This window comes from Naegleria lovaniensis (assembly GCF_003324165.1).
Source record: "Naegleria lovaniensis strain ATCC 30569 chromosome Unknown tig022, whole genome shotgun sequence".
Taxonomy (NCBI): Eukaryota; Heterolobosea; class Eutetramitea; order Acrasida; family Naegleriidae; genus Naegleria; species Naegleria lovaniensis.
Window position 1 is genome coordinate 478,956 of NW_025407844.1, and position 24,445 is coordinate 503,400.

General features: G+C 35.5%; 11 protein-coding genes across 11 annotated transcripts; 6 read left to right on the top strand and 5 right to left on the bottom strand.

Moving 5' to 3' along the window:
- Positions 1–495: 495 nt before the first annotated feature.
- C9374_004952 (uncharacterized protein) lies at positions 496–2,690 on the top strand (the record flags this gene model as incomplete). Its single annotated transcript, XM_044694648.1, has 5 exons — positions 496–953; positions 1,016–1,179; positions 1,234–1,685; positions 1,808–2,111; positions 2,209–2,690. The coding sequence occupies 5 exons, from the start codon at positions 496–498 to the stop codon at positions 2,688–2,690; spliced, it is 1,860 nt and encodes a 619-aa protein (XP_044548664.1).
- A 76-nt stretch (positions 2,691–2,766) lies between these two features.
- On the top strand, positions 2,767–5,565 carry C9374_004953 (uncharacterized protein; the record flags this gene model as incomplete). The annotated part of the gene is made up of 1 exon (XM_044694649.1): positions 2,767–5,565. The coding sequence occupies one exon, from the start codon at positions 2,767–2,769 to the stop codon at positions 5,563–5,565; it is 2,799 nt and encodes a 932-aa protein (XP_044548665.1).
- Positions 5,566–5,926: 361 nt separating this feature from the next.
- Positions 5,927–9,459, top strand: C9374_004954 (uncharacterized protein; the record flags this gene model as incomplete). Its single annotated transcript, XM_044694650.1, has 8 exons — positions 5,927–5,950; positions 6,011–6,257; positions 6,304–6,356; positions 6,418–6,736; positions 6,789–6,892; positions 7,030–7,395; positions 7,449–8,586; positions 8,642–9,459. 8 exons carry the CDS (start codon positions 5,927–5,929, stop codon positions 9,457–9,459), a joined length of 3,069 nt encoding a protein of 1,022 aa, XP_044548666.1.
- A 37-nt stretch (positions 9,460–9,496) lies between these two features.
- C9374_004955 (uncharacterized protein) lies at positions 9,497–11,089 on the bottom strand (the record flags this gene model as incomplete). Its single annotated transcript, XM_044694651.1, has 1 exon — positions 9,497–11,089. One exon carries the CDS (start codon positions 11,087–11,089, stop codon positions 9,497–9,499), a length of 1,593 nt encoding a protein of 530 aa, XP_044548667.1.
- A 61-nt stretch (positions 11,090–11,150) lies between these two features.
- C9374_004956 (uncharacterized protein) lies at positions 11,151–12,965 on the bottom strand (the record flags this gene model as incomplete). The annotated part of the gene is made up of 1 exon (XM_044694652.1): positions 11,151–12,965. One exon carries the CDS (start codon positions 12,963–12,965, stop codon positions 11,151–11,153), a length of 1,815 nt encoding a protein of 604 aa, XP_044548668.1.
- A 227-nt stretch (positions 12,966–13,192) lies between these two features.
- On the top strand, positions 13,193–15,550 carry C9374_004957 (uncharacterized protein; the record flags this gene model as incomplete). Its single annotated transcript, XM_044694653.1, has 3 exons — positions 13,193–14,000; positions 14,064–14,562; positions 14,623–15,550. The coding sequence occupies 3 exons, from the start codon at positions 13,193–13,195 to the stop codon at positions 15,548–15,550; spliced, it is 2,235 nt and encodes a 744-aa protein (XP_044548669.1).
- A 9-nt stretch (positions 15,551–15,559) lies between these two features.
- Positions 15,560–18,781, bottom strand: C9374_004958 (uncharacterized protein; the record flags this gene model as incomplete). The annotated part of the gene is made up of 4 exons (XM_044694654.1): positions 15,560–18,192; positions 18,240–18,435; positions 18,485–18,647; positions 18,702–18,781. The coding sequence occupies 4 exons, from the start codon at positions 18,779–18,781 to the stop codon at positions 15,560–15,562; spliced, it is 3,072 nt and encodes a 1,023-aa protein (XP_044548670.1).
- Positions 18,782–18,952: 171 nt separating this feature from the next.
- C9374_004959 (uncharacterized protein) lies at positions 18,953–19,480 on the top strand (the record flags this gene model as incomplete). The annotated part of the gene is made up of 2 exons (XM_044694655.1): positions 18,953–19,066; positions 19,310–19,480. The coding sequence occupies 2 exons, from the start codon at positions 18,953–18,955 to the stop codon at positions 19,478–19,480; spliced, it is 285 nt and encodes a 94-aa protein (XP_044548671.1).
- Positions 19,481–19,685: 205 nt separating this feature from the next.
- C9374_004960 (uncharacterized protein) lies at positions 19,686–21,548 on the top strand (the record flags this gene model as incomplete). Its single annotated transcript, XM_044694657.1, has 1 exon — positions 19,686–21,548. The coding sequence occupies one exon, from the start codon at positions 19,686–19,688 to the stop codon at positions 21,546–21,548; it is 1,863 nt and encodes a 620-aa protein (XP_044548672.1).
- Positions 21,549–21,618: 70 nt separating this feature from the next.
- On the bottom strand, positions 21,619–23,475 carry C9374_004961 (uncharacterized protein; the record flags this gene model as incomplete). The annotated part of the gene is made up of 2 exons (XM_044694658.1): positions 21,619–23,111; positions 23,352–23,475. 2 exons carry the CDS (start codon positions 23,473–23,475, stop codon positions 21,619–21,621), a joined length of 1,617 nt encoding a protein of 538 aa, XP_044548673.1.
- A 212-nt stretch (positions 23,476–23,687) lies between these two features.
- On the bottom strand, positions 23,688–24,434 carry C9374_004962 (uncharacterized protein; the record flags this gene model as incomplete). The annotated part of the gene is made up of 1 exon (XM_044694659.1): positions 23,688–24,434. The coding sequence occupies one exon, from the start codon at positions 24,432–24,434 to the stop codon at positions 23,688–23,690; it is 747 nt and encodes a 248-aa protein (XP_044548674.1).
- Positions 24,435–24,445: the final 11 nt, after the last annotated feature.

Consider the following 24,445-nt stretch of genomic DNA (forward strand, 5'->3'; position numbering starts at 1 on the left):
TTGTTTAAGTATTAAAACCAAGTTGTTCCATAAAGAAAATATGAAAAAGGAAAAATGTTGGTACGAGATAAAGGATGCTTTCTTCACTCATCATGTATTGTACTATTAGTTGCTTCAAATTATTGCTGTATCAGGTGCAGCTCGAATCATCTGATTTGGAAAAACAAAATTAAATTTTGTTGACGGTACTTGAAGTGAAAGCACGTTCGGCGGCGTTAGTTTGTTTCGAACACCAAATGAGTGAATTATTGTTTCCATTTCTGTATTGGTCCACTATTACTACATCATGAGAAGTCTTCAAAAATAACAACCGGTGTTTCTTCTCTTTCTTGAATATGCAAAATGTAATATTATGCAAATTCAATAACAATCAGGATGACGATATCCTTTTCAAGGATTTTCTTCCGGGGTCAAATAATATTCGGAGGATAGATCATTTTTTCATGTAACAGCCAAAATACGTTTTGTTATCTCCAAGATGAAGCTGTCCAAAAAATGAGCAGAATGAAAACTAATTTAATCCAAAGTGTTACAAAGATTGATTCGGGAAGTATTAACTTTCTTTCTCAAGATCGTGCCTTTCACCATTCTTCCGTCCTCTTTCGAGCAAGATTCCAACAAATTCTCCTGCAATCTTCAACTTTCCATCGTCCAGAAAAAAAATACGCAAACTCTAACATCAAGACGCTTTTCCGTCAAGGAACTCCGATTGTGAAAAAACGACATTCAATTTTTCATCACGATCCGGAAAATACTGTACGAAATTTTCACAGCAAAACAGGACGAAATAATAATAGTGAGACAATGATTTGCAAGCGAAGAGTGATTGGTGCCATCGATCAAGGAACGACATCTACCAGATTCATGCTTTTTGACGCGAACGATTTGAGTGAATTGTCATCTTATCAATTATCACATGAAAGTTATTATCCCAAACCAGGTTGGGTTGAACAGTAAGTTTAATTTAAAATATTAATTTCCGAATTTAACATTTTCATGATTTCTAATTTTCAAGAGAGCCCATGGTAATTTTGCAAAACACTGTCGAGTGCATGAGTAATGCTTGTGACAAGTTGGAAATTGACGATGTGGAAATTGTGGCTATCGGAGTGACTAATCAAAGAGAAACTACAGTTCTTTGGGACTCGGAAACAGGAGAGCCATTATGCAGAGCAATAGGTATGATTGAATTTTATCAATGATAATTATTAATAATATTGTAATACTTTTCAGTATGGAACGATACACGAACAAAAGACTTGGTCGACTCAATTTGCAAAGAAAAAGCTAATGGAGATTATTCAAAATTTAGAGATATTTGTGGACTACCTTTGAGTACATATTTTAGTGCTGTAAAACTCAGATGGATGATTGATCATTATCCTGAGGTTAAAAAATCTGTAGAAAGAGGTACTTGTATGTTCGGAACTGTTGATTCGTGGTTGATTTGGAATCTCACTGGCGGTACAAAAGGAGGCATTCATATTACTGATGTCACAAATGCGAGCCGAACAATGTTAATGAATTTACAAACATTGCAATGGGATGAAGAAATGCTTCAAGTATTTAACATTCCCTCAGGAGTGAAATTACCTACTATCAAAAGCAGTGCCGAAATTTATGCTCCAATCCAAAAAGATATTGTACAGGAACATCCTTTATTGAGCAATGTGGTGATAGCAGGGGTATGTATGACACAATGTTAGAACTTTTCGCTTACATTTAAATGACATATATATATAACAATATATATGTACTAATGTATATAATAATATATATAATAATATATAATTACTGTTGTCAATAGTGCATTGGAGATCAACAATCAGCAACCATTGGTCAACGTTGTTTTAATAAGGGTGATACCAAAAATACTTATGGAACTGGTTGTTTCCTGTTAATGAATTGTGGTAATGAAATTGTAAAATCTACGCATGGGCTGTTATCCACCGTTCAATATCAGTTGGGTTCTGACTCAAAACCCGTATATGCACTCGAGGGCAGCGTTGCCGTATGTGGATCTGGTGTCACATGGTTGCAACAAAATTTGAAAATTATTTCCAATCCTTCAGAATCGGAAACTGTTGCTCGTACTGTTTCAGATACAGGAGGTATGTTACATCCAAATTTTGAAATGTGCAATAACACATTTTTTAACAAACATATTTAACAAACACATTTGACAATCTAATGATCTCATGCATGAAGGAGTTTATTTTGTTCCTGCATTTTCAGGTTTGTTTTGTCCTTATTGGAGACAAGATGCACGAGGTACCATCGTGGGCATTACTCAATATACCAACAGTGCTCACATTGTACGAGCCATGCTTGAAGCTGTTTGCTATCAAACACAAGAAGTATTGGAAGCCATGTGCAAAGATTCAGGTACAGATGTTGCAAACTTGATGGTTGACGGTGGCATGACTAAAAACTCCCTTCTCATGCAACTCCAGGCTGATATTAGTCGTAAAAAAGTTAGAATCCCTTCGTATTCTGAGACTACTGTTTTAGGAGCAGCCATATGTGCCTGCTTTGGTGTGAAAATATTTCATCACATCAAAGATGTACCAGCGCCTCACAAGGACAAGATGCTGATTTTCAAACCTCACATTTCAGAAGAAGAAACACAGCTCAAAATGAAACGTTGGAGAAAAGCTGTGAGTAAATCTCTTGATTGGCATGAGGAATAAATGTACATGTCGATCTTTTACCTCAACCATTCCCGTTATTCATCCTTGTGTGGTTTGTAAAATGAAAGAAAAAAAAATGAGCCAAAACACACCAACCACATCACAGCCTTCCATTCAAGAAATTCAAAAGGTTTACAAGCTGGTCGAGGAGAGAAAGGACGTGAGTGCTTTGAAAGAATGTGATATCATGTTAGACAAGTATCCCGATTCTTCTTTCTTTCTCGCATTCAAAGCTCTGACTTTGATGAATTTGGGAAATCGGAAGGAGTCTATCCAAATCATTGATGATATTTTGGCTCAGCCTAAAGTTGATTTTCACGATTTCATTGTTCGTACTTTGGGTATGGCTCTTGAGCGAGTTAATGATTTCAAGCGAATTTCCGAGCTGTATGAAAGAGTTTGTAATGCCATTCCGACCCAATCGATCTCAAAACACGAAAGCACCATCGAAAAATATTTTTACAGCTTGGTGCGAAGCAATCAACTTGAAAAACAACAAACCACAGCAGCCAAGCTTGCAAGACATTTTTCTGACAATCAGCTTTATAACTATTGGAATATTTGCAGCATGCTGTTGTTGGGAAAGGAAAAGCCATTATTGTTTAAACTCGCTCAGAAAGTCTTGGAAAAAGAATTTTCTCTAAATTCACAAGACGTAAAAAAGTTGGAAGGCATTAATTATTCTGAGAGACTCAGATTATATATTGAGTCTGTGTTGGATGCTACTGGAGATTATGAAGGAGTCATCAATTTACTAATCCATGACGAGCCTTGGGGAAAAGAATTGGAACCTCTCCCATATGATCGAAAGGCAATTTTGGCAGGATATTGTCTCAAAGTTGAGAAATATTATACGTTGGCAAATGGTATTTATGCTCACTTACTGCGAAATGCAGATGCTGATGAGTGGCCTTGGTGGACTGGGATTATCAGCTCAGTTCTATTGATCACTCAGAGTGGCCAAACGAGCTCCTCTTTTATTGAATGGGAAGGAAAGAAATTAGATTGCTATACAACCATTTCGGATTTACAAAAGTTCATCAAATCTCATCAAGCAGGAGATAAGAGAGGACCGTACCTAGCTGAAATGGAGTTGATAAAGGTTGTCAAGCAAAAGAATTTAGAATTTGAATTCGACACCAAGCCTCAAGATTTAATTCTCAACTATTTCAAATTATTTGGCTCGAGAAAAATTTGTTATGATGACTTGAAGGTTTATCTGGAGTTGGTATCCGATCAATCTCATCTTCTCCTCACTATTTATTCATCCATTGATGACATGAAAGTTAGCGAATTAGATAGGATTGAGTTTCAATCTACATTTTTCAAGATGCAAAGACATACCAAACAAAATGTTTGCTCCTCCAATGAGGACGATTTAATTTTGATGCTTATTTCTCTATACGCATCTGCTCTTCCTCTCGGAAAGAACTTACATGAAACTGACAACCAATACGGTGACGAGTTTTTGCTGATTGCTGCTCATTACCTTTTGGACAAAAAAGATTATGTTTCGACAATTACTCTTTTAGAACTTGGGCTGAAGAGGGCTAAATACAATTTTCACTTCAAAGTCTTGCTCATTAGAGCATACTCTGCTCTAAGGTCATTATCCTCAAGAGGGTACACTATTTTTATGAACGATTTGGATGTGAAACATATCCAGTTTGAGAGCATTAGTTATTTAATTTATCATGATTTGATGAAAATCGGAGTTATTGACAAAGCGGTAAAGGTGGCTGACAAAATATTGGGCTTTTATTACAATGAGCATGTTATCTACACATCACAATATCTAGCTTTACCATATCAAAAACAGAGTTGGTCAAAAATTGGAGAAATGACAAAGTTCAATGAAAAGTTAGACTCGTCGTTTCAAATTGCAAAATGTCAAATCGATAGGCTATACCTAAGTCTTATCTTTGAAGATGTACGCTCAGCAAGAGACATTTCAGAGCACTTGAATATGATCGATTTAGACGAATTCATTTACCATAGGGTCAAATCTAAAAATAAGGAATTTTCATATAATGAGGACACATCCATTCTTAAATATTTTGGAAGTGATGAATTGAAGAATAATGTTTTGATTGCTCGCGAGTTAGTTGAGAGACCAGACTTGGAAGAGCCTTTTACAAAACTTAGAATTATTGAGCTTCTTGCTGATTTTATCTCTAATAAGGAAATTGTTACGGCAAAACCTCCCATGCAACCTACTGCTGCAAATACAAAGAAAAAGATCTCAGAAAAAGAACACTTGGCTCATGTTGCAAAGCTCAAAGAGCATCAACGAAAAGTGGACACAGCAAAACGACGTTTAGCAGCTCTCAAAGAAAAAGCTGAATTTTTGGCCAAACAAATCGTTAAGTCCACCACCGTTCCTCAATATTGCACCGAAATCACCAATTTCATCATTTCAGAAGTTGGAACATCTGGCGATGAAGGATCAAAGGTAAAATTATTAGAAGATTTTGTTTCCTTCTTTGAAGCCATTAACCCACTAAGAAATGAGAATGATTTGGAATTGTTGACCAAAGACATTATTTGGGAAATTTCCTTCTTCCAGTTCATGTATGCACTTCTCAAAGATTTGGGAGAAAAGAAATATCAAGGTAGTGTGGCAAAGCTCAAGTCTGCATTGCTGTCAAAGGCTACCCAAGTTGATTCCTTTATCAAACAAAGCAGAAAGAATCTCTCATCTATTAGTGAAAATAGCACTAACCGTGAGTTGTTTAAACCTCTTCTGCCATACGATTGGGAGACCACAGAAAAGGAAGTTGTTCTTGATTTGAATCAACAAATTCACAAAGGAGGTTTCTTAAATACCAAAGTTGAGCAAATTATTGGCAACATTATCTTCCAACACAACAAGTAGAGACCTCACTAGATGCGCTTGGAAATGCTTCGACATGTTATTTGAATAAAAAAAATATGCCAACCATAACTCGACCCTATGGATTTGAAAAAATATCGTAGAGCAAGCACTCGCTTCTTAAATCATCACGAAAGATCAAACACAGCTTAAGTCCACAAAGGATCGTGACAATACTTCTTTGTATGATCCCTCGCCAGTATAAGCTCATACCCCAAATGTTGACATCATGGAAACAGCACGTGAGGCCCCACGGCTATGTGATCTGTGCCGAAGTCATCATACAATCCATATTCAGAGTTTTGTGATACACATTTTTGGTTGGCTTGGTTTCCTATTTGGTTGTTTGTCGACGTGAAAAAAAATGTTGCAACTTCGAAAGCGAGTGGTAGGTGTGAAGTAATTGCCAACAACTTTCCTTAATACTCAATTTTTCCAATAACGAAAGGGTGTAGATGATATGACACACCTCAAATCAGTGAATGAAACGGATATAGCCAACAACTTGAAAACAAGGCTCTCTAATAATCAAATTTTTACCTACATTTCCGATGTCTTGATCAGTGTAAATCCGTTTGAAAATATTCCAGGATTGTTTAATGATGAGAAGATGGAAAGTTATATTCGTAGATACATGAACGAAGTTCCTCCTCATATTTTTGCTGTTGCTGAGCGAGCTTTCAGAAATTTACAAAGTACGTACTTTGAAACGATATGTAATCCTATAGATTTTCAAAACAGACAAGAACACAAACCAATGCATTATAGTTCAGGGCGAAAGTGGGAGTGGAAAGGTATGTACTTGCTCGGATGCGCTCATTATTGAGAGAATCAATACTTTCTGCTACCATGTAGACGGAGGCGTGTAAGGCTCTCATTAATTATATTTCCTATGTGAGCGGCTCCGGTAATGAGGTATTGAGGGTGAAAAAAATAATATTACAGAGCAGCCCACTACTTGAGGCATTTGGAAATGCAAAGACTCTTCGGAATAATAATTCTTCCCGATTCGGGAAGTATTTTTCTTTGCAATTTGACAGACAGGGCAATCCATTAGGAGGAGAAATTTCGTTATATTTGCTAGAAAAGAGTAGAATTTGCAATGTAGCACGAGGAGAAAGATCTTTTCATATATTTTATCAATTGCTGAAAGGCGCTGATCCAAAGCTTAAAGGTAAGTATTTGGGGTTCCTTGGAAAATTATACATTGCTCTATTGAAAACAAGAACAACTTGGGCTTATTGAAATGGAAGATTACAATTTTCTTTCACATTCCAATTGCTATGAAATTGAAGGAATGAACGACAAGGAAAAATTTTTGATGACTGTGGTAAGTACTGGAATGAACATGTCATAAGATTAAATCTTGCTTGTAAGAGAGCAATGGATGCTGTTGGGATAGATGAAAACACAAGGTTTAGAATATTCAGATACCTCTCTGCAATTTTATTACTTGGAAATCTACAGTTTTCTGAAAATGGTACGTCCACCAAGGTGATTAATAAGGCCAAAGCTCTAACAAAGTGTGCAAAGCTACTTTCCATTGAAGAGCATGCTCTTGAGACCTACTTGACGAAGAAGCACATTTTGGTTGAAGGAAAAGAAATAGAAACTCAATTTAATTCGATTCAAGCAAAAAATGCAAGAGATGCTCTTTCCAAACTTATTTATGAGCGAATATTTCATTTCATTGCAGGGAAAATTAACGAGTCTATGAAATGCTCAAAATTTGATTGTACCATAGATATTTTAGACATTTACGGATTTGAAAGCTTTGAAAATAACTCTTTTGAGCAATTAATTATTAATTTTGTTAATGAAAAGCTTCAAAATGTAAGTAATAAGCCTCCAATATCTATTTTCAAAATGTTGAACCAAAACTTTAGATATTTTCAAGCTTGGTTTTGAGAAAAGAACAAGATGAGTACAAAAGCGAGGGAGTACCTTGGAACACTATCTCATTTTCAGACAACAAAGCGATTTGTGATTTAATTGAGCTTTCTAACCCACCAGGAATTCTATCAATTCTAGATGGTATTTCAGCATACTACAACTTGGAGTCGTACAATGCCGATCAAAGGTTTTTAGATTCCCTCTCTACCATCATTAGTAGAAACAAATATTTTACACAAAGAAGTTCCAACCATTTCATTTTGGACCATTTTGCTGGCCCTATTTGCTACAATGTTCATGGATTCACAGAGAAGAATAAGGAATTTATGACTCGAGATCTCATCTGTTGCATGCAAAGTACCAAAGACCCACTACTTAAAGGCATGTTCTCTGAGATTGGAACAGATTTCAAGAAACGCCCAAGTACTGCTTCATTCAAAATTCTTAAAAACATTGACGATTTAATGAAATCCATTTCGGAGCGAGAAACTCATTACATTAAATGTATCAAGCCCAACGACTCCAAGTCTCCCAAGACATTCGACTCCAAGACAACCATTCAACAAATAAGACACCACGGCTTGAAGGAAATTATTCTTTTGAGACGATCTGGATACTTTTTCAGAACAACATTCCAAGATTTTTTCAACCGGTACAAGTATCTTTTAGTTACGTCAGACATGATGCAATGGAGAGGAAGCGCTGAGCAGGGTTGTATGAGTATCCTAAACGATTGTAACATTTCTAAATCAGATTACTTTATTGGAAAAACAAAGATTTTCCTTAGAAATCCGTTGTCATTAGCTCAATTGGATGAGCTTCTTGAACGCTTCTACCATACCAAAGCTACTATTATTTCAAAGGCATTCAGAAAGTACAAACACCGACAATATTTGAAGTCCATCCAAAATAATTCCATTACAATACTTTCAAATAACAAGCAACGACGAAGAATGTCCATTAATCGAAATTTCAAGGGAGACTACATTCAATTTTTCAACAATGCACAACTTCAAGAACTGTTGCAACCATACCAGCATGAAGGTGGCGTGGTGTTTAGTGACGAAATTAGAAAGCCAAAGGTAAAAGTTTTCAGATCAGAACCATCATTCAAGAAAATGATGTTATTAGGTATGTGTTTCATCAAAGTTCCTGTTTAATGCATAATTTTAACGTTGAATCAAAGTGACACCTCAATCCATTTTCTTTATTCGAAGAAAAAAAGATGAACCACGTCGAGCAGGATTCACTGTTAAAAAGAGAGTTCCTTTTACACAAATAGAGAACATTACAATGTCCAGCCTTCCAGACAACTGGCTGTGCCTTAAATTGTATGACGACGTGGATATTTTCTTTGAAAACGAGCACAAGACGGAACTGGTCACTATACTAGATGACATTTATTTCAAAGAATATGGTAATCATTTGAAATTATTATTCTCGAACCAGTTTGAATTTGATTACACGAAAAGGAAGACTAAGAGTGTTGAATTTATAACGGATGGCACCATTTCTGTCAGATTCAAAAGCACCATCACTGTTAGCAAAACTGGTAATTTCCAAATCACTGCCACTAATGATTTACCACCAGGTACTGTTCCTTATTTGAAAACCAATAACAGTAGCAATATGGGAAGAAAATCAGTTGGATTAGGGTTGAATACTCTTGAGTCTTGCCCTAAATTGAAACCTGTTGTGGGAAATGGTCTAGCCAGTCCTGAATCCTGCAAAGAAATTATTCGTCCTGGCCACCTTTCAGAAGAAAAAGACAAGTCAGTGACAAGATTGTTGGTTTTGTATGATTATCATCCAGTTCTAGATGATGAGCTCAATATTCGTGATGGTGACGTAATTGCTCTTCTTAAAACGAATGATGATGGATGGGGCTATGGAAGACTTTTAAGTGAAACTGATGGCAGAAAAGAAGGATATTTCCCACTCAACTTCACCATGAGTGAGGAAGAATTTGCCCAATACTACAGCAACCCTGAAATCATTCGTTGAGACATTTTGTGTCTTCCAATGAAAATAAATGATTCATTCATATCGCAACACGGAATGCATTAATAAAAGCAACACAAATGTTCAAGACTAAAACCACCTTAAAAACGGATAACAACCGATCGTAAGTTGTTTTGACATGATCCATGTCTTCCTTTTTCACAGCAAAGCGTCTCAAGTAATAAAGAAATAATACTTCATAAATCTTTGCACCGTCTAAAAATTCAACAGGAGCCAAATTGAACACTGCCAGTCCCAGAGATAGAGCAATCGTGTACTCCAAGAGCTTTTTCAGGTCTGAAACAAAATCCAATGAAATAAGGTAGGAAAGAGAATCTTTCACTTTCACGTCAGAAACAATGACTTGATGATAAAATTGTTCCATTGTTCCGAAATAAATGAGATCTGTTTCTTTTTCTAAGACTTTTAACCTTAAAATGAATAAGCCATTGTCAACATCTGGTACCATGCATTCATTTTGTTCTAGTTCCTGTCGTGCTTTGTGGATGTTAATTGAACAAGAAGGATTTGTAGTGACATCTCTAACCTTCATGCATACTCCTTGTTGTTGCAGATTATTAGCAAATTTAAAGCAAAGTAATCGACCACCATCATCATCCGATTCTTTAAGACAGCACTTTTTGTTATAAAGCTCATCTTGTTCGGATAGTACTTTGGCAGAAACCAAAAAACCTCGGTTTGCCCGCAACCTATCGTACGATCCGGTAAATGTTGACACGTCTTTCATTGGAATATTATTAATTGAAAGAATAATGTCATTGGGTTTCAAATCGTGGTAGAGTGGATTGTCAATATCAACACTCTTTACAAAAACACCATTATTATCGAATGGTCTTTCTATTAAGGAGAAATACGATGAGCTCGGATTAAAGAATACAAATATCAGTATTCCAATAAAGAAGCATAATAATATATTATGCCAAACACCACCACAATAAATCATCATTCGAGCAAATAGTGGTTTCTTTTCCAATGATTCTGTCTCAATAGAAACATACGCGCTTGGTAAAATATAGTGAATAGAAAATCCAAAAGTCTCAATTCTTAAATCTTGATAATCTGCTGCAATGGCATGTCCATATTCATGCACAATGACACAAATAATTAATGATACAATCAAAAGAGAAATTTGGTTGAATGGTAGATTAACTCCCGGAATGAGCATGACCATGGATGTTTCAAACGATGGCGATGCTTCTGCTTGTAAATCAGACTCGTTTTGACTGGGATATCCATATTTTGAAGCAAAGCTACTTGAAATGCTAAATACAAAATAAATTAAATGTAAAACGAGAAACAATGCACACAAAAGACCTAACATCACACTCATCAAAGCTCCGAACCCAAAACTCATATTAAATATTCCTCTCAAAATACCATTCAAGTATGGCCGTGATGATGATAATTGTTTTGGTAAATATTTACTAAACGAATTCCATTCCAACGTCATGTATCCCATTCCGTTTTCAATAATATTCCATCGGGAACACATTTCCGAATATTTATGATCACCCTGAATCAATTTATAGAGAAGAGGTATCCACCATAGACTCGTCAGGCCTAACAACAGGAGAATGAGAAGACCGTAATCATGAACCATGTGTTCGAACATTTTTTTCAAAATCTGAAAATACATTTCAAAAAAATTAATTCTCTTTCAAATCAATATTGCTTCAGTGAAAAAACTTTTTACTTCCAAATGCCACTGTTTCTTCTTCTTCAATTCGTTCTTGCACAATTCCATAATCATTGAGAGCTTTTGAATCAAAATTAAATTTCGTTTGTAATAATTTGTTACTTTCTTCGGTCATGTAAAGGCAGTCAATATCGAGAAAAGCAAGACGAGGGAGAGTTTGTTGAGAGTATCGAGCTAATGCCTGTGCTCCCTTGTCTCCTACTTGATTATATTTCAAACTGAGCCATCGTAATGAATGTTTTCCATGTTTGGTTAAATTTAAACAACCTTCATCTCCTAATTGGTTTCCTGATAAATTTAACACTTGTAACTTTTTAAAATGTTGAATGGAATTCATGGCCTCTGGTCCAATTGCATTGCTACTTAAATCTAAATTTGTTAAATTGTGCATATTCAGACTAGTTGCAATATATTTAAATCCATCACTTCCAATTTCATTGTTGGATAAATTTAAAGTTGAAATTCCACTCAATGCATCTGAACTATTCATCAATATTTTCACGTCTTGATTCGTCAGAGAGGCACGTGAGATGGCTAGTGTGCTCAAATGGTTTTGTTTCAAGCCAAAGAGTTGAAATATGATATTATCATTCCAAAGTTGAGTAATCGTTCCAAGCATTTCCAAGGATGTTAAATTTGGTAATTCTTCAATGAGTGAAATTTGACTTGAATCGTCGATGGTAATTCGTGAAAATTTAAGCGATGAAAGTTTGTGTGCAGTGGATGAACCTACTGTCAATAATGATCGTAGACCTTCAATATCAATAATGGTAGATCTCATATCCAAACGTGTCATGTTCGTCATGTTTTTCGAATGGACGAATGTTCTCAATCCTTCATTTCCAAATTTGTTAAAAGCCAAGTTGAGCACTTGAAGATTCACTAAATTCGAGCTTTGTGCAACGAAAGATATTCCTGCATTATCAATAGAATTATATTTCAAATTTAAATGTGTTAACTGTTTCATGTAACGACTCTCTGCCAAATATTTTACACTATTGCTTTTCAGATCATTGTAACCCAACATGAGAGTAGATAGATTCTTGAAATGTGAACAATTTGCTAATTTTGCAATATCAGATTCTGTCAATTGATTACAACGTAGATTGAGTTGTGTTAAATTGGATAAAGTTCTTGTGCTTGGATGAGTCAATAAATCCATTAAATTACTAAGTTTCACTCCTTGTAAGGAAAGGCTCTTTAAATTGGTTAAATAGGTACTGGAGAGTAATGGACGGATAGAACTAGCATGATAGTGTTCATATTTGCTGATCCTGTCATTTGTCAATTCTGTTAAATTTTTCATGTAAGGACTCGATGCCAATTGTCGTACAATGACATGTCTTGGTTTCTTTGGAAGTATAATTCTCAATTTCAACTGAACTCTTAAACATGCTTTCTGAAATTGTTTCGAAACTGTCATACAATTCAACACTAGAAATTTCGAATCCAAATAATTCAAAATTTCACACCAAACATCTTCACAAAGTAAATTCCATAACGACGAGAGATGTGAATTCGGACCGACAGAATTTGCTGCTTTTCGAGCTATAGTTGCATATGAAATTATTCTTCCATGGTCATTATGATTCGTATTAATATTATTTCTCATCACCATACTCTCAACACTAGTTGAAGAAGAATGATGAGAGGTCATGAGAGGGCTTGTACGAGTTGCTGGAATAGTCGTATTGAGAGGAGAACTTGTTGCAGTGGTAGTAGGACTTGAAGGTTTCAGAATCCTTTGGTTTGTTGTTTTGTGCAAAGTGTGTTTGTTAGTTCTTTTGGACATTTTTTTTTTGCATTCAAGAATGTCAACTTCAAACAGGAAATTGTCGTTGTTATACTATCCAACAGTCATTCTTCACTGACATGAAGGTATTATACGGTTAATATTCTCATGGTTTATCTATTCCATCCTATCGTTGCACACTGGTCCAATGGAGAAGTACAACATTAATCGTTCCCAGCCTGTCATCCATCTTTCCAAATTCAATTTCTTGTAAACTTTAAAAAAAAATGAAATCAAACAACCATAGACCATCCCGAGAACCACCACCTCTCTCTCCGAATACAAATGTATTTCCTTCTCGTTCCTTTCAATTATTGATAATTTCATTATTTTTATGGCTTGTCATGATGATGAGTCCATTCGTCAATGGAAATTCAAAGGTATCGGAAAGGTCTTCTTCATTAGATAATTCAGTAACAATGACGACGGAATTCAATTTTTCATGTAAAGCCTTTTCTAATGCTACCATACAAGTTGGAAATGAAACCAGTTGGGAATTGGTGTTTAATCAAACATTGTCCAATCTTAATTGTATGAATGGAGGTTTTTGTGAGATGGATGGTAATACTTGTAATTGTACCTTTACAAATTATACAGGACAAAATTGTAGTATACCAAGAAATGACAACTCTGGTCCATGCAAAGAAGGAGAAAATTGTATTTTTGGAAAATGTGTGGATCACACTTGTCAATGTGATGCAAATGTTTATACCATGAATTTTGATGAATCTCAAAATATAGTGTATTGCAATGCAAAATATTGTCCAAATAACTGTACAGATGCTACTCATGGAATTTGTAATGCCACAACTGGAACGTGTCATTGCTTGGAAAACTATTTTGGAGCAAACTGTTCATTCATGGAATGTAGAAATTGTATTCCAGGTCGTGGCAAGTGTGACTATTTGACAGGAACATGTAATTGTATTTCACCTTATTTTGGAGAGGGATGTAGCCAAACTCAGTGTCCAGATCCATCCTGTCGAGGAGTTGGTCGTTGTAATCATGAAGTTGGAATTTGTGAATGTGATGCTGGTATGTTTGTCTTTTCAAAATTTGGAATAGTGTGACAAAGCTTGTGTGTGAAATAATTTTTAGACCATTTTGGAGTTTCGTGTGAATTTTCATTCTGTAAAAACAATTGTTCCAATCATGGTACATGTAATACTACTTCCTCTGTGTGTACTTGTGTTGGAGGTTGGACTGGATCAGATTGTAGCATCAATTCACATGTTTTGGAAATGAAAAATATCAAAGCATCTGTTCGAGTGATCGGAACCATATTTGTATTTCTAGTTCCAATTGCATTGATTGTCTCTTCCTATGTTGGAAAGCTTGCACAATTTGATGGCTATTTATTCCTTATATTTGAAATATTTCAATTTATTGGATTGACAAGCTTAATGGGAACGAATAGTCCTCCAGTATATTTGAAATTCTCAAGCTTTTTCCAGTGGTCTAATTTTTTATTCAATACTGAAGATCACATGGATATTTCAGTGTTGTCACCTGTACAACCAGTGGTGCTGAGTAGTGCATTGGAAGAAGAGAGAATTCTTCTATACAAGTATATTGACATTTCGTTTATTGACAATTTGTAAGTTGAGGGAATAATTTTTAAGGCGTTTGACATGTAACTCAATGTTGAAATGATCAGTGTCTTGATTACAACTTCTGTGGCCATTGTCATCATGATCTCAGTATTTATAATTCTCGTGAAAGTCATTCGAGGAAAATATACTCAATACAATAATGAAGAAGTTGAGAAAATGAAGGATCGAATTTTTACCTGCATGATTAGAATGGCTCTATTATTCTATTCTGGAATTTCTCTTTCTACATTCTTCCAGATCAAAGTCACCATGATGATGCGAGCTGCTATTGTGACATTATTCACAGCACTTTCAATATTATTTGCCTTTGTTCTCGGCTTTCCTTTTATAGCTAGTGTGGTACTTAAAGCAAATCGAGACAAAATTAATAAGGAAGTTGATGACAAGATTTCTGAATCTCCATTTACTCCACTTCACAATGATTTTAAGAGTAGCACTTATCAATATTTATTGATCATCCTTATCAAGAAATGTATATTTTCATTTGTGATTGGATTCTTTGAAGGACTTGAGTTGATGATTGCATTATTGTGCATTCAATCTGCCTATTTCATGATCGTCATGATTATTCGTCCTTACAAAAGTGCTGGAAGGAACACTCTTCAAATAATCGTGGAAGGAATTGTACTATTGAATATGGTGGCTCTCGTCATTTTCTACGCACTTTCCTTTAACTCGTACTTCTCAATTTTGATTGCTGTTGTAATTATTATTTGTCATTGTGGTTCAATCATGCTCGCCATAGGAATTTGCATTTATGAAAAGTATAGACAATCCAATGCTGTCACGCAACACGAATATCATAGCAATTTGTTGGATGAGGATGAACTTGAAATTCAAGGTACACACACCATTTTTGATGACTCGGATGATGACCAACAAGCATTTAGACATGGAGCTCATGAACCAATGGAACCGAATCATGGAATTGATGCTGATTTCCATGACGTGGATTTGATGGAACGCAAATAATTATTGGTATTACACCATGCTGAACACGTGATGATCGTTTTGAGCAAGTTTCAACTTGTGAAGAGTAGAAACGAGGTTATCGAGAGAAGTCTTCAACTGTAAGACTTGTTGATTTTTCTGTTGAATGGTTAACTCCAATTGCTGCTTCAAGGATGTAATTTTCACTTCGTATCTATACTTGGTCTCATTGAGCTCTCGTTCCAATTCCATTTCCTTAATTTTGTGCTTACTCTCAATATTTTCAAGACGTGACGCAAGTTGACGTAACATGAGAATGCGAGAATTTTCAGAAGAATCCTCTACTATTTGTTCTTGCTTGGAATTCACCTTTGTGGTGTTCTCAATAATATGCTTGTAACTTTCTATTTCTTCTTTGAACAATCGTTCTTGATAATTCATCTCTTGCACGTGTCGCTCTTCTAGATCTTTGATGACTAGTTTGTGCTTTTCCCTCAGTTCGTTCATTTCTGCAAAAGCAGTCTTGACTTGTTCTTTGGCATTTTCCTTAATATATTCCTTATTCATTTCGGATACTTCAAGTTTTCGTTCGAGTTCTTCCTTTTCTTTTTGTAATTTTCTGATTTCAAATAATAGCTCACTTTCCTCTGCCACCTTGGCTTCAAATCCCTTTCCATCAGAAATAACACTTGTATTCTGATTTTGCTGTTGTTGATGAAGCTTTTCTAACTCGGATATTTTTGCATTCAGCTCTTCAATCACCAACTGTTTGGCATTCAACTCATCCTTTAAAAATTCTACATTTATGCCATCATTTTTCTTGTCATCATTCTTGACATCATGAGATACCACAGCAGGATCGTGTTGAGCTTTTCCAGGTGATTTTGGAGGAGGAATCTTCTTTCCTCTGCTCAACTCTTTGATTGTATTATTCAGCTCATTTTGTTTTTTGATGTAAAAATCTTTCAACTCTTTCAATCTAGTCTCCATTTCTCTGTCTTTGAGAGCTTCTACTTTCTTGGACTTTATAGAAAGCTCATTCATCTTCTTTTCATTTTCCAATTTCGTTTTTTCTAATTCTTGAGTAAGTGAGTTGATATTTTCATCTTTGGATGATAGTTCTGTTTCAAGAAATGATATTCTTTCCTTTAACTTGTGGAAATCTTTTTTTTCTTTCCACAGGTCTGCATTCTCATTCTTTAAGTCTCTAGATTCTCTTTCTTTCTCTTTCAACCTCGATTCAATGTCAAATAGAGTCGTTTCTAAATCACGAATTCTATTTTTCAGGTTATACAACTGTCTATCTTGGTGCTTTATGGTTTCTTCTTGCTGTTCATAATGCTCCTCCATTTCTTTTTGCGCTTGAAGACGGGTACACAGTTCTTTCATTTTCTCATTATACACCTTTTCAGCATTTTGAATTTTCTCTTCCACGGACTTCATAAAAATGTGTTGATTTTCAAGTTTTTTGGGATCCAACATTTGCAAATTCTTTTCCAGTTCCTCCTTTGACTTTTTCACTCTCTCGATTTGATCAAGTAAATCTGCCTCCCTTCTGGAATGAGTATCTCGTTCATGGTGAAGCTGTTCTTGAAGTTCCTTAATTTTTGAATGAAGTTTAGACTGTGTGTCGGAGGTCGTATGTTCTCCAAGCGCTTTCTTCCGATTAATGGTTCCAAGATCGTTTCTGAGCTTTTTAATTTCATTGTGCAACTCTCGGTTTTCTTTTCCAAGTTTTTCATTTTGTCTCTGGTACTCAATTAAAAACTTCTCATTATTTGCAATTTGTCTTCTTAATTGCTCGTTTTCATCCTCCACGCTTTTCGATGTTTGATTCAACTCCTTGTCGTCAATTTCTAGTTGAGAATTGAAGTTGATAACATCCATTTGTTTTTGAATTTCATCCCTCAGTGCTAAATTTTCTTCTTGAAGCTCGGTTACCTGTTTTGTGAGCTTGGAAATTTGTTTTTGAAATATTTGAGGGTTAGATTCATTTTGAGTGCTCACCAATTCCGTTTTCATGGTTTTAATCCTTGAATGTAATTGTTCAATTTCCTCTTGCTTGTCCATTAATTCCATCTCTAATTCTTGATTTCGAGCTTTAATTTTTTGAAAACCTTCAATAACTTCCTTGTCATTGTTTTCTTCTATTCTCACTTGAATAAATTTATCATATTGGTCGACAATAGCTTGAATAGATTCATCAGCAACATTATATTTTTGCCTTCGTTCAATTTCCATCTCAGTCCGCAATTGTAAAATTTGTTGCTCCTTCAGTTGAAGTTCCTTTTTTAAAATATTGATCATGCCATCCTTCTCAGCAATATCTTTCATAATGTCACTACTAGTCTGACATGTACTGGTTTTCGTTTCTTTTGGTGATTGTGAAAATGTTTTTTTTGGAGAGTTAGGTTTGACAGAGGAATTTGATTGATCATTGTTTGGCTTCGTTGGCTGAGATAACGAAATGTGATGATTGGTGTTGTTCGGTTGTTTGTTTGTTAGAATATTTAAACTATCAGTTTTGGATGTTGAATATACAGGAAAGCTGTCACTAGATTTTAGTGTTGATTTTAGAGTCGATGATTGATCATCACTGAGGACAAGCTCTTCGTCACCATATCCGAGATCGTCTAAATTTTCAAACACTCGTCCTTCTGACGATGAGTCAATATCATCAGCAGCTATTGAAGAGTCAAATCAGCCAAATTCAAACATTTTTTTCACCTACCTGGAATTGTTGAAACTGTCACTGCAGACTTGGCCGTGCTTTTAAGGGTGTTGTAATTTCCAGAACTATTTTGATAGCCACTATTTAACATTTGTTTATAATCTGCTGATGAAAAAGCGTCTGATGTTCCACTTTTCGAAAGTAGCTCTTTAGAGGTAAATTGATTGTAGTCGCTTCCAACCGATTTGATAGAGTTCTTTAATTAAAAATTATTTGATGACAACATCTCATTGAAATGTACATACAAAGAGGTTATTATTCGGAGGTGTGGAAGAAGGAATTCCTAGACCACGAAAACTTCGAACAGATTCAGTGGTATTTTGCACATAATTTGATGTTGACGTTCTTGCTGCTGCACTTCTCACTTTTTTAGGAGAATCTTCATCGGAATCAATTTCATTCAAAAATCTAATGACACTCTTTGTTCATCGAGAAATCTACAACATGAGAGAGATCACTTACGCCTCTAAATTCTTGTCTTCATCTTCAAATCTTCTTATTGAGGATCCAGCAGACGAAGTGAGAGTTCGTTTCCCCATCATTTTTTTATAAGATGATTTTGCACAAGGCTTTGTAACATTTGAGCGGGAACGATATACAAAGACAGATCAAAGAATAGAACGTTGAAAGAGAAAAGTTGATCTATCTGAGAGTTAGTTGTTTGGTTGAATTTGTTCAAACGATAAATTGTTGATTTTGAGGTAAAAGAAAAAATGTTCCAAAGAACGAGAGTGCTGCTCGGAGGTTTAGTTTGGAAGCAAAAGAGATTCAATCAACTTCGTAAAAGAAGAGCTAGAGAATATCAAAATAGAGTGATGGATGTAGAGGTAAGCATGAATTTCGGATAGGAATATATTGAGAGGTTTTGCTGTCATTGGAATGTTGTTGAATGCTGAATGATGAAAACATTTGTTGTGTACTTCATGGAAATTAATATAATTGAAATGATGATGAATTTGCTGAAATTATTATTATTGGTGGATTTTATTACATTTTTAAATTTCAACACAACCCGTTCCGATTATTTACTTTCAATAACTGAAACATCCTAACAATTCCATTCATCATAGAACTCACTTAAATATCCCTACGCTGAGCTCTCTGCTCCAGCAGGTGCAACCTCTCCTCTCGCTAACTTTGACATTAACAATTCGAACCAAATCAATGAAGTGATTCAACGTGTTCAAAAAGCAACTCAATCACCAATCAGTCATTTAGCTTCTGTCTTTCCTCGTAAATAATTGATAATAGAAACAAGGCCATTGGTTACTAGTAAACATTTAATTAAATTCATTGCAAAAAAAAGCTCTTCTCTCTCGTACATCATCATCACTCAAGCGGCGACATCCATCGCTTGGTGTTATCAATAATATTTGTAACCATTGAATCATCATATGTGCTATAATGATTATTCTTCAGAAATTAATTTATTAGTCATTTATCGGGATGGACAAGATATTTAATATCACGAACGAAGAATTAAAAGATTTAAATCTTGTTCAATACAAGAAGAAACTTTTTCAACACTTTAATATACAACAAAATCCTCACGAGAAATCAGCCATTGCTCTTCATTTGGAGTGTGCAGTTTTGCCTTCTACTCAAACACTTTTAATATATCCACCTAGACATGACGGAGAGGTAATTTCAGAAACATCACAACTCATTGGATTATGGAGGAAGAGATTACTCTGCTTTTTATACTTGTTATATGTAGATAGTTTATATCCGATCCTTTCCCAAATTCAGTACCATCTTAAACATCACATTGTTGTGAGTTATTCCTCGAGTAGTAGCAACAGTTCGACCATAAACCCTCCTGTTTTAATTTGGAGTGGAGCCCAACATTATCCTCCTGAAAGAAAAATTTGTATACTTGTGGAATTGTTTTTCCTTCTCCGATTGTTCTCTCTTTCATTTTCTCTATTCTCTTCGACGGAACTAGTTTTAACACAAGACATTTCAGATTACATTTCAGAATCCAATACTTCAAATCAAGATATTCTGTGGATGAAGAATGAAACTTTGCATTCTCTATTTTCTCGTGCAGAATATAATGATGAAAGCAAACTCTCTCAATTCATAATATTAACCATTTTATCATATCCTAATTTTCTATCGAAACTTCATGAAATGATCACACAACACGAATCTTATTCATTGAAAGGCATGAGAAGTCACGGTCTCTATCCCAAATTACTCAATGACAAACATTTTTTACCTTCTATTCACACATTCAGACATGGCCATACCAAGTCATTAAGTGAATTGATGACTTTGCAACCAAGCCACTATGCATTTGAGGAATCTTTGTACTTTAATCAACAACAACCAAATATTATGGCTGGAACAACAACTAACAGTTCTCAATCTCCATTATCTAGATTTGAGACAAAATTTTTCCGACCAACACCTCCAATGTTGGAGTTTAATCCGGACTTTGAGCTCATGTGGATCAATGATGTCAACACTTATTCAAGTTCTCAATATATTGGACAAATGAAACAAAAGCCTTCTGAATATCATTTGGATACGGGATTTGATATTGATTCTACACATTTATTTTGTTTGTATGAGTTGAACTCGTCTAATAAGGGAGGTTTCATGAGTTCGAATCATCAAAGAGGACAAACATCGACACCTTTCAGTCAATCCTCTGAAACAAGCCAAGCTGTAGGAGACTCAGGAGGCGTAGTTTTGATGAAACGAGGTAAAACAAATCAAGAGAACGAACTTAACGAGCTATTTTCCAAAGCGTTTAAACAGCAGCTTCAACCAGTACAAACCAAAAATCTCATTCAAAATTTTGACAAAATTACCATGTTTACAGAATTATTGACACCTAACAGGTTGACAGATTTAGTCAAAAACAACCGAGAGCTGGCAAGCAAGTGCTTACAAGTACTTATTCATACGAACAACAAGCGTTTAAACGAGTACATGTCAGTACTGGTGTCTATTCCCGTTTCTTTGCAACTATTGGAAGTTGTAAATACTCTCCTTAACAAGTCTGATGCTGTGACCACCAATTTATTTACTCAAAACTTGGAAGATTCTAAAAGCTCATCCTTCCTTCATACACTATTGCGAAATTGCATGGCACACTGTAATCAGTCCGCTCAAGACCCACCATCTCAAACCAGAAAAGTTAGATTGGTTTGCGTTTTTGTTCAGAGATTAATTAGAGAAGAAATCCTCACTGTAAACCCTGAAGACTTTATATTTTTGGAATTGCAAAGTTTTTGCATTGAATTTGTGAAAATCAAAGAAGCAGCAGAACTTCACTCGCTACTTTTGGCAAGGAAATAAATCTAGAAAATATTTAACAACTTGTCAAGAAAATAAATCTCTTTACAAAGGATTTAGGTTTAATTATAATTTAGTTTTGAACAACATCATCAATCTTGAGAAGCATTCTCACTGTTTCAGTAGCCAAAGTAATAGCACTGAGTGTTGTAAGGGTAGGCTGCACCACATTTTCTTCGACCATATCAGTAATTGTGCCCTTCTTCACGTTAATACCTGCACTCTTGTCTCCGTTCAAATGCTTATTCTTGAGTTCTGTGACAATCTTAATTGGTGACAAGCCAGCATTTTCTGCGAGCGTAGTTGGTACAATCTCTAACGATTCGGCATATTCACGAACACAGTATTGAATAGCACCTTTGAGTGTTTTTGCGTATTCCATAAGTTCGATAGCAATTTGAGTTTCAGGTGCACCACCACCAGCAATTATACTCTTCTTCTTCACCAAACTTCTAACAACACACAATGCATCGTGAAGAGATCGTTCAGCCTCATCAAGCATCAATTTTCCTGAAGCTCTAACAAGACAGGTAACAGTCTTTCCTTGAGAAGGAATACCGGTAATTTTTACAATTCTACCGTCACCAGTGTTGACTTCTTCGACTAAGCCAGCTGAGCCGAGTTTTTCCTTCTTGAAAGAATCAATAGAAGCAATTGGTTTGCAGTTCAAAGTCTTGGAAATAAATTCAATATCTTTTCTGTCAATATCTTGGACAACCATGATTCCCATCTTTGCTAAAAAGTGCAATGACATGTCAGTAGTTGCATCTCTCAAAATCGACTTTTGAATCAATAAAACATTACATCCCTCCTTCTTAATTTGTTTACAAAGGTTAAGTAAATAAGCTCTCTCCTCTCGAAGAATACGATCAATTTGTGTATAATCGTTAATTACTACACTGTTTTCCATGTCAGTCTTTGGTGGAGACAATTGGAACTGTATCAAACCAATCTTTGCATCTTTAACACTAGTTGGGCCACCAGCTGTTTTTTTAGTTCCTTGATCCAAAACCAATCCATCAACCAATTCAGTGTCCTCAAGAATTCCTCCCAACTTTTTAACAATTTTGATGTCGTTCAAATCAACATTAGAGGCGTCCTTTGATTCAACAACACGGAGGACAGAGTCAACAGCCAAAGGAGCTAACACGTCGGCATATTGATAAACAACCTTTGAACTCAGTGATGTCTTGGCTGATTTAATCATGTTTTCACGGTCTGTTAAATCGACTTTGACAGACATGTTGTCAAGAACTTGTTCTGCTTTATCCACACAGAGTTTAAAAGCATCAGAAATTGTGGTAGGGTGAATACCTCTGTCTAGAAGATTTTGGCAAGCAGAAAGTAAAGCTCCGGCAATTACTACAACAGTTGTTGTACCATCACCAGCTTCAATATCTTGAGACTTTGACAAGGATACCAACATTTTAGCTGCTGGATGTGTTGGCTTCATTTTGTCCAAGATTGTAGCACCGTCATTGGTGATGATAACTTCATCTTTTGGAAGAACAATCATCTTATCCATACCCTTTGGACCTAAAGAAGTTCTGACGGAGTCGGCCAATGCTAAGTTTTGTATAATTGTTGACAATGATGATAGAATGAAAATACATTGCGAATTTGATGATGATGTATATCAATTGTATTATCATGATGTGATTGATTAGGGAGAAGATGGTATTAGATCATGAACAATGAAATACACAATTCAACGGATAATGTTCCGTACGGAAGTATGATGTTGTTGTTGTATACAACATAGGACCAAGTTGTATCATCAAATCATAAACGGAATAAAATCCTTACCCTTTGCAGCTTCAATATTTGAGTAACGAACATCCTTTCCTCTTTCCTTTTCGTTGGCTTTGGTATCACCCTTGTTTCCTCTTTGGAAGTTTTGTGGGGCTGATGTGGCAGCTGTTGTAGACATGTTGATTCAGAATTTTTTTTTGAATACAAGATGAAGCAGCACGGCAAGACTTTCCGTATGGACCCGGAAATTGTTGTTGTTGTAAAAGGATTAAAGAGAATTAAATTTATTGTTTGTGTTTTTGTTGTGCTGAGAGCACACCATACTCCATCAATGATACCAATGATCTTTTGGTGTTTTAAAGTGCTTGTATTGTACTTCACTTGTGTTGATTATTGTTTAGAGAGCCATAACTCATCGATAGCCTTAATGGTGTCATGGTATGTCTTTACACTGTGGCCAACCGTTAACTCATGCTCGAAAATTTCATAATCATTACCACCTTTCTGAGTCTTGTCTCCAAAGAAGTGAATCTCATCAAAGTGATCTTTCACATACTGCAAACAGAATGTCTTATCCCAACCTTCAGGAAAGACATCAAAGCTGATTTGTCCTCCAATACTGTATTTAAGGTTGTAGTCCTTAAATCTTTCTTGTAAGAGCTGAACGAGTTTGGCTCGTACTTGATGTTGATGATCATACTTTTCAAAATCATCACGTTCCTCTTGTGAACAATTTCTACCAATTGGAGAAATGTTGAACATTCCCTTTCGGAATTCAATAAAGGTTCCTCTCTTGATTGGGATGTCAATATCTGCAAGAGCTCTCAAAGTAAAATTCACAAACTCCTTAATTCTATCCTCTCCAAGATAATCCTTGATGGACGTGACTTTAATCAATTTTCCCTTTTCATAGGCCACCAAACCGTTCTCGGAAAAGACATAATCAAAATCACTCAAAATTGTCTCACCCATTTGCTCATATTGTTTGCTCAAATCCGAACCTCCAACAATACCAACACTAACTCCAGATTTTTTCAAATTCATGAGTGTTTGGTACATTTCTGCGGTAACTTTGTTTCTCGGAACTGTAAGTGTTCCATCGACATCAAAGAGAGCAAGGATTCGTTTGGTCATCATTTTTTTGTTTT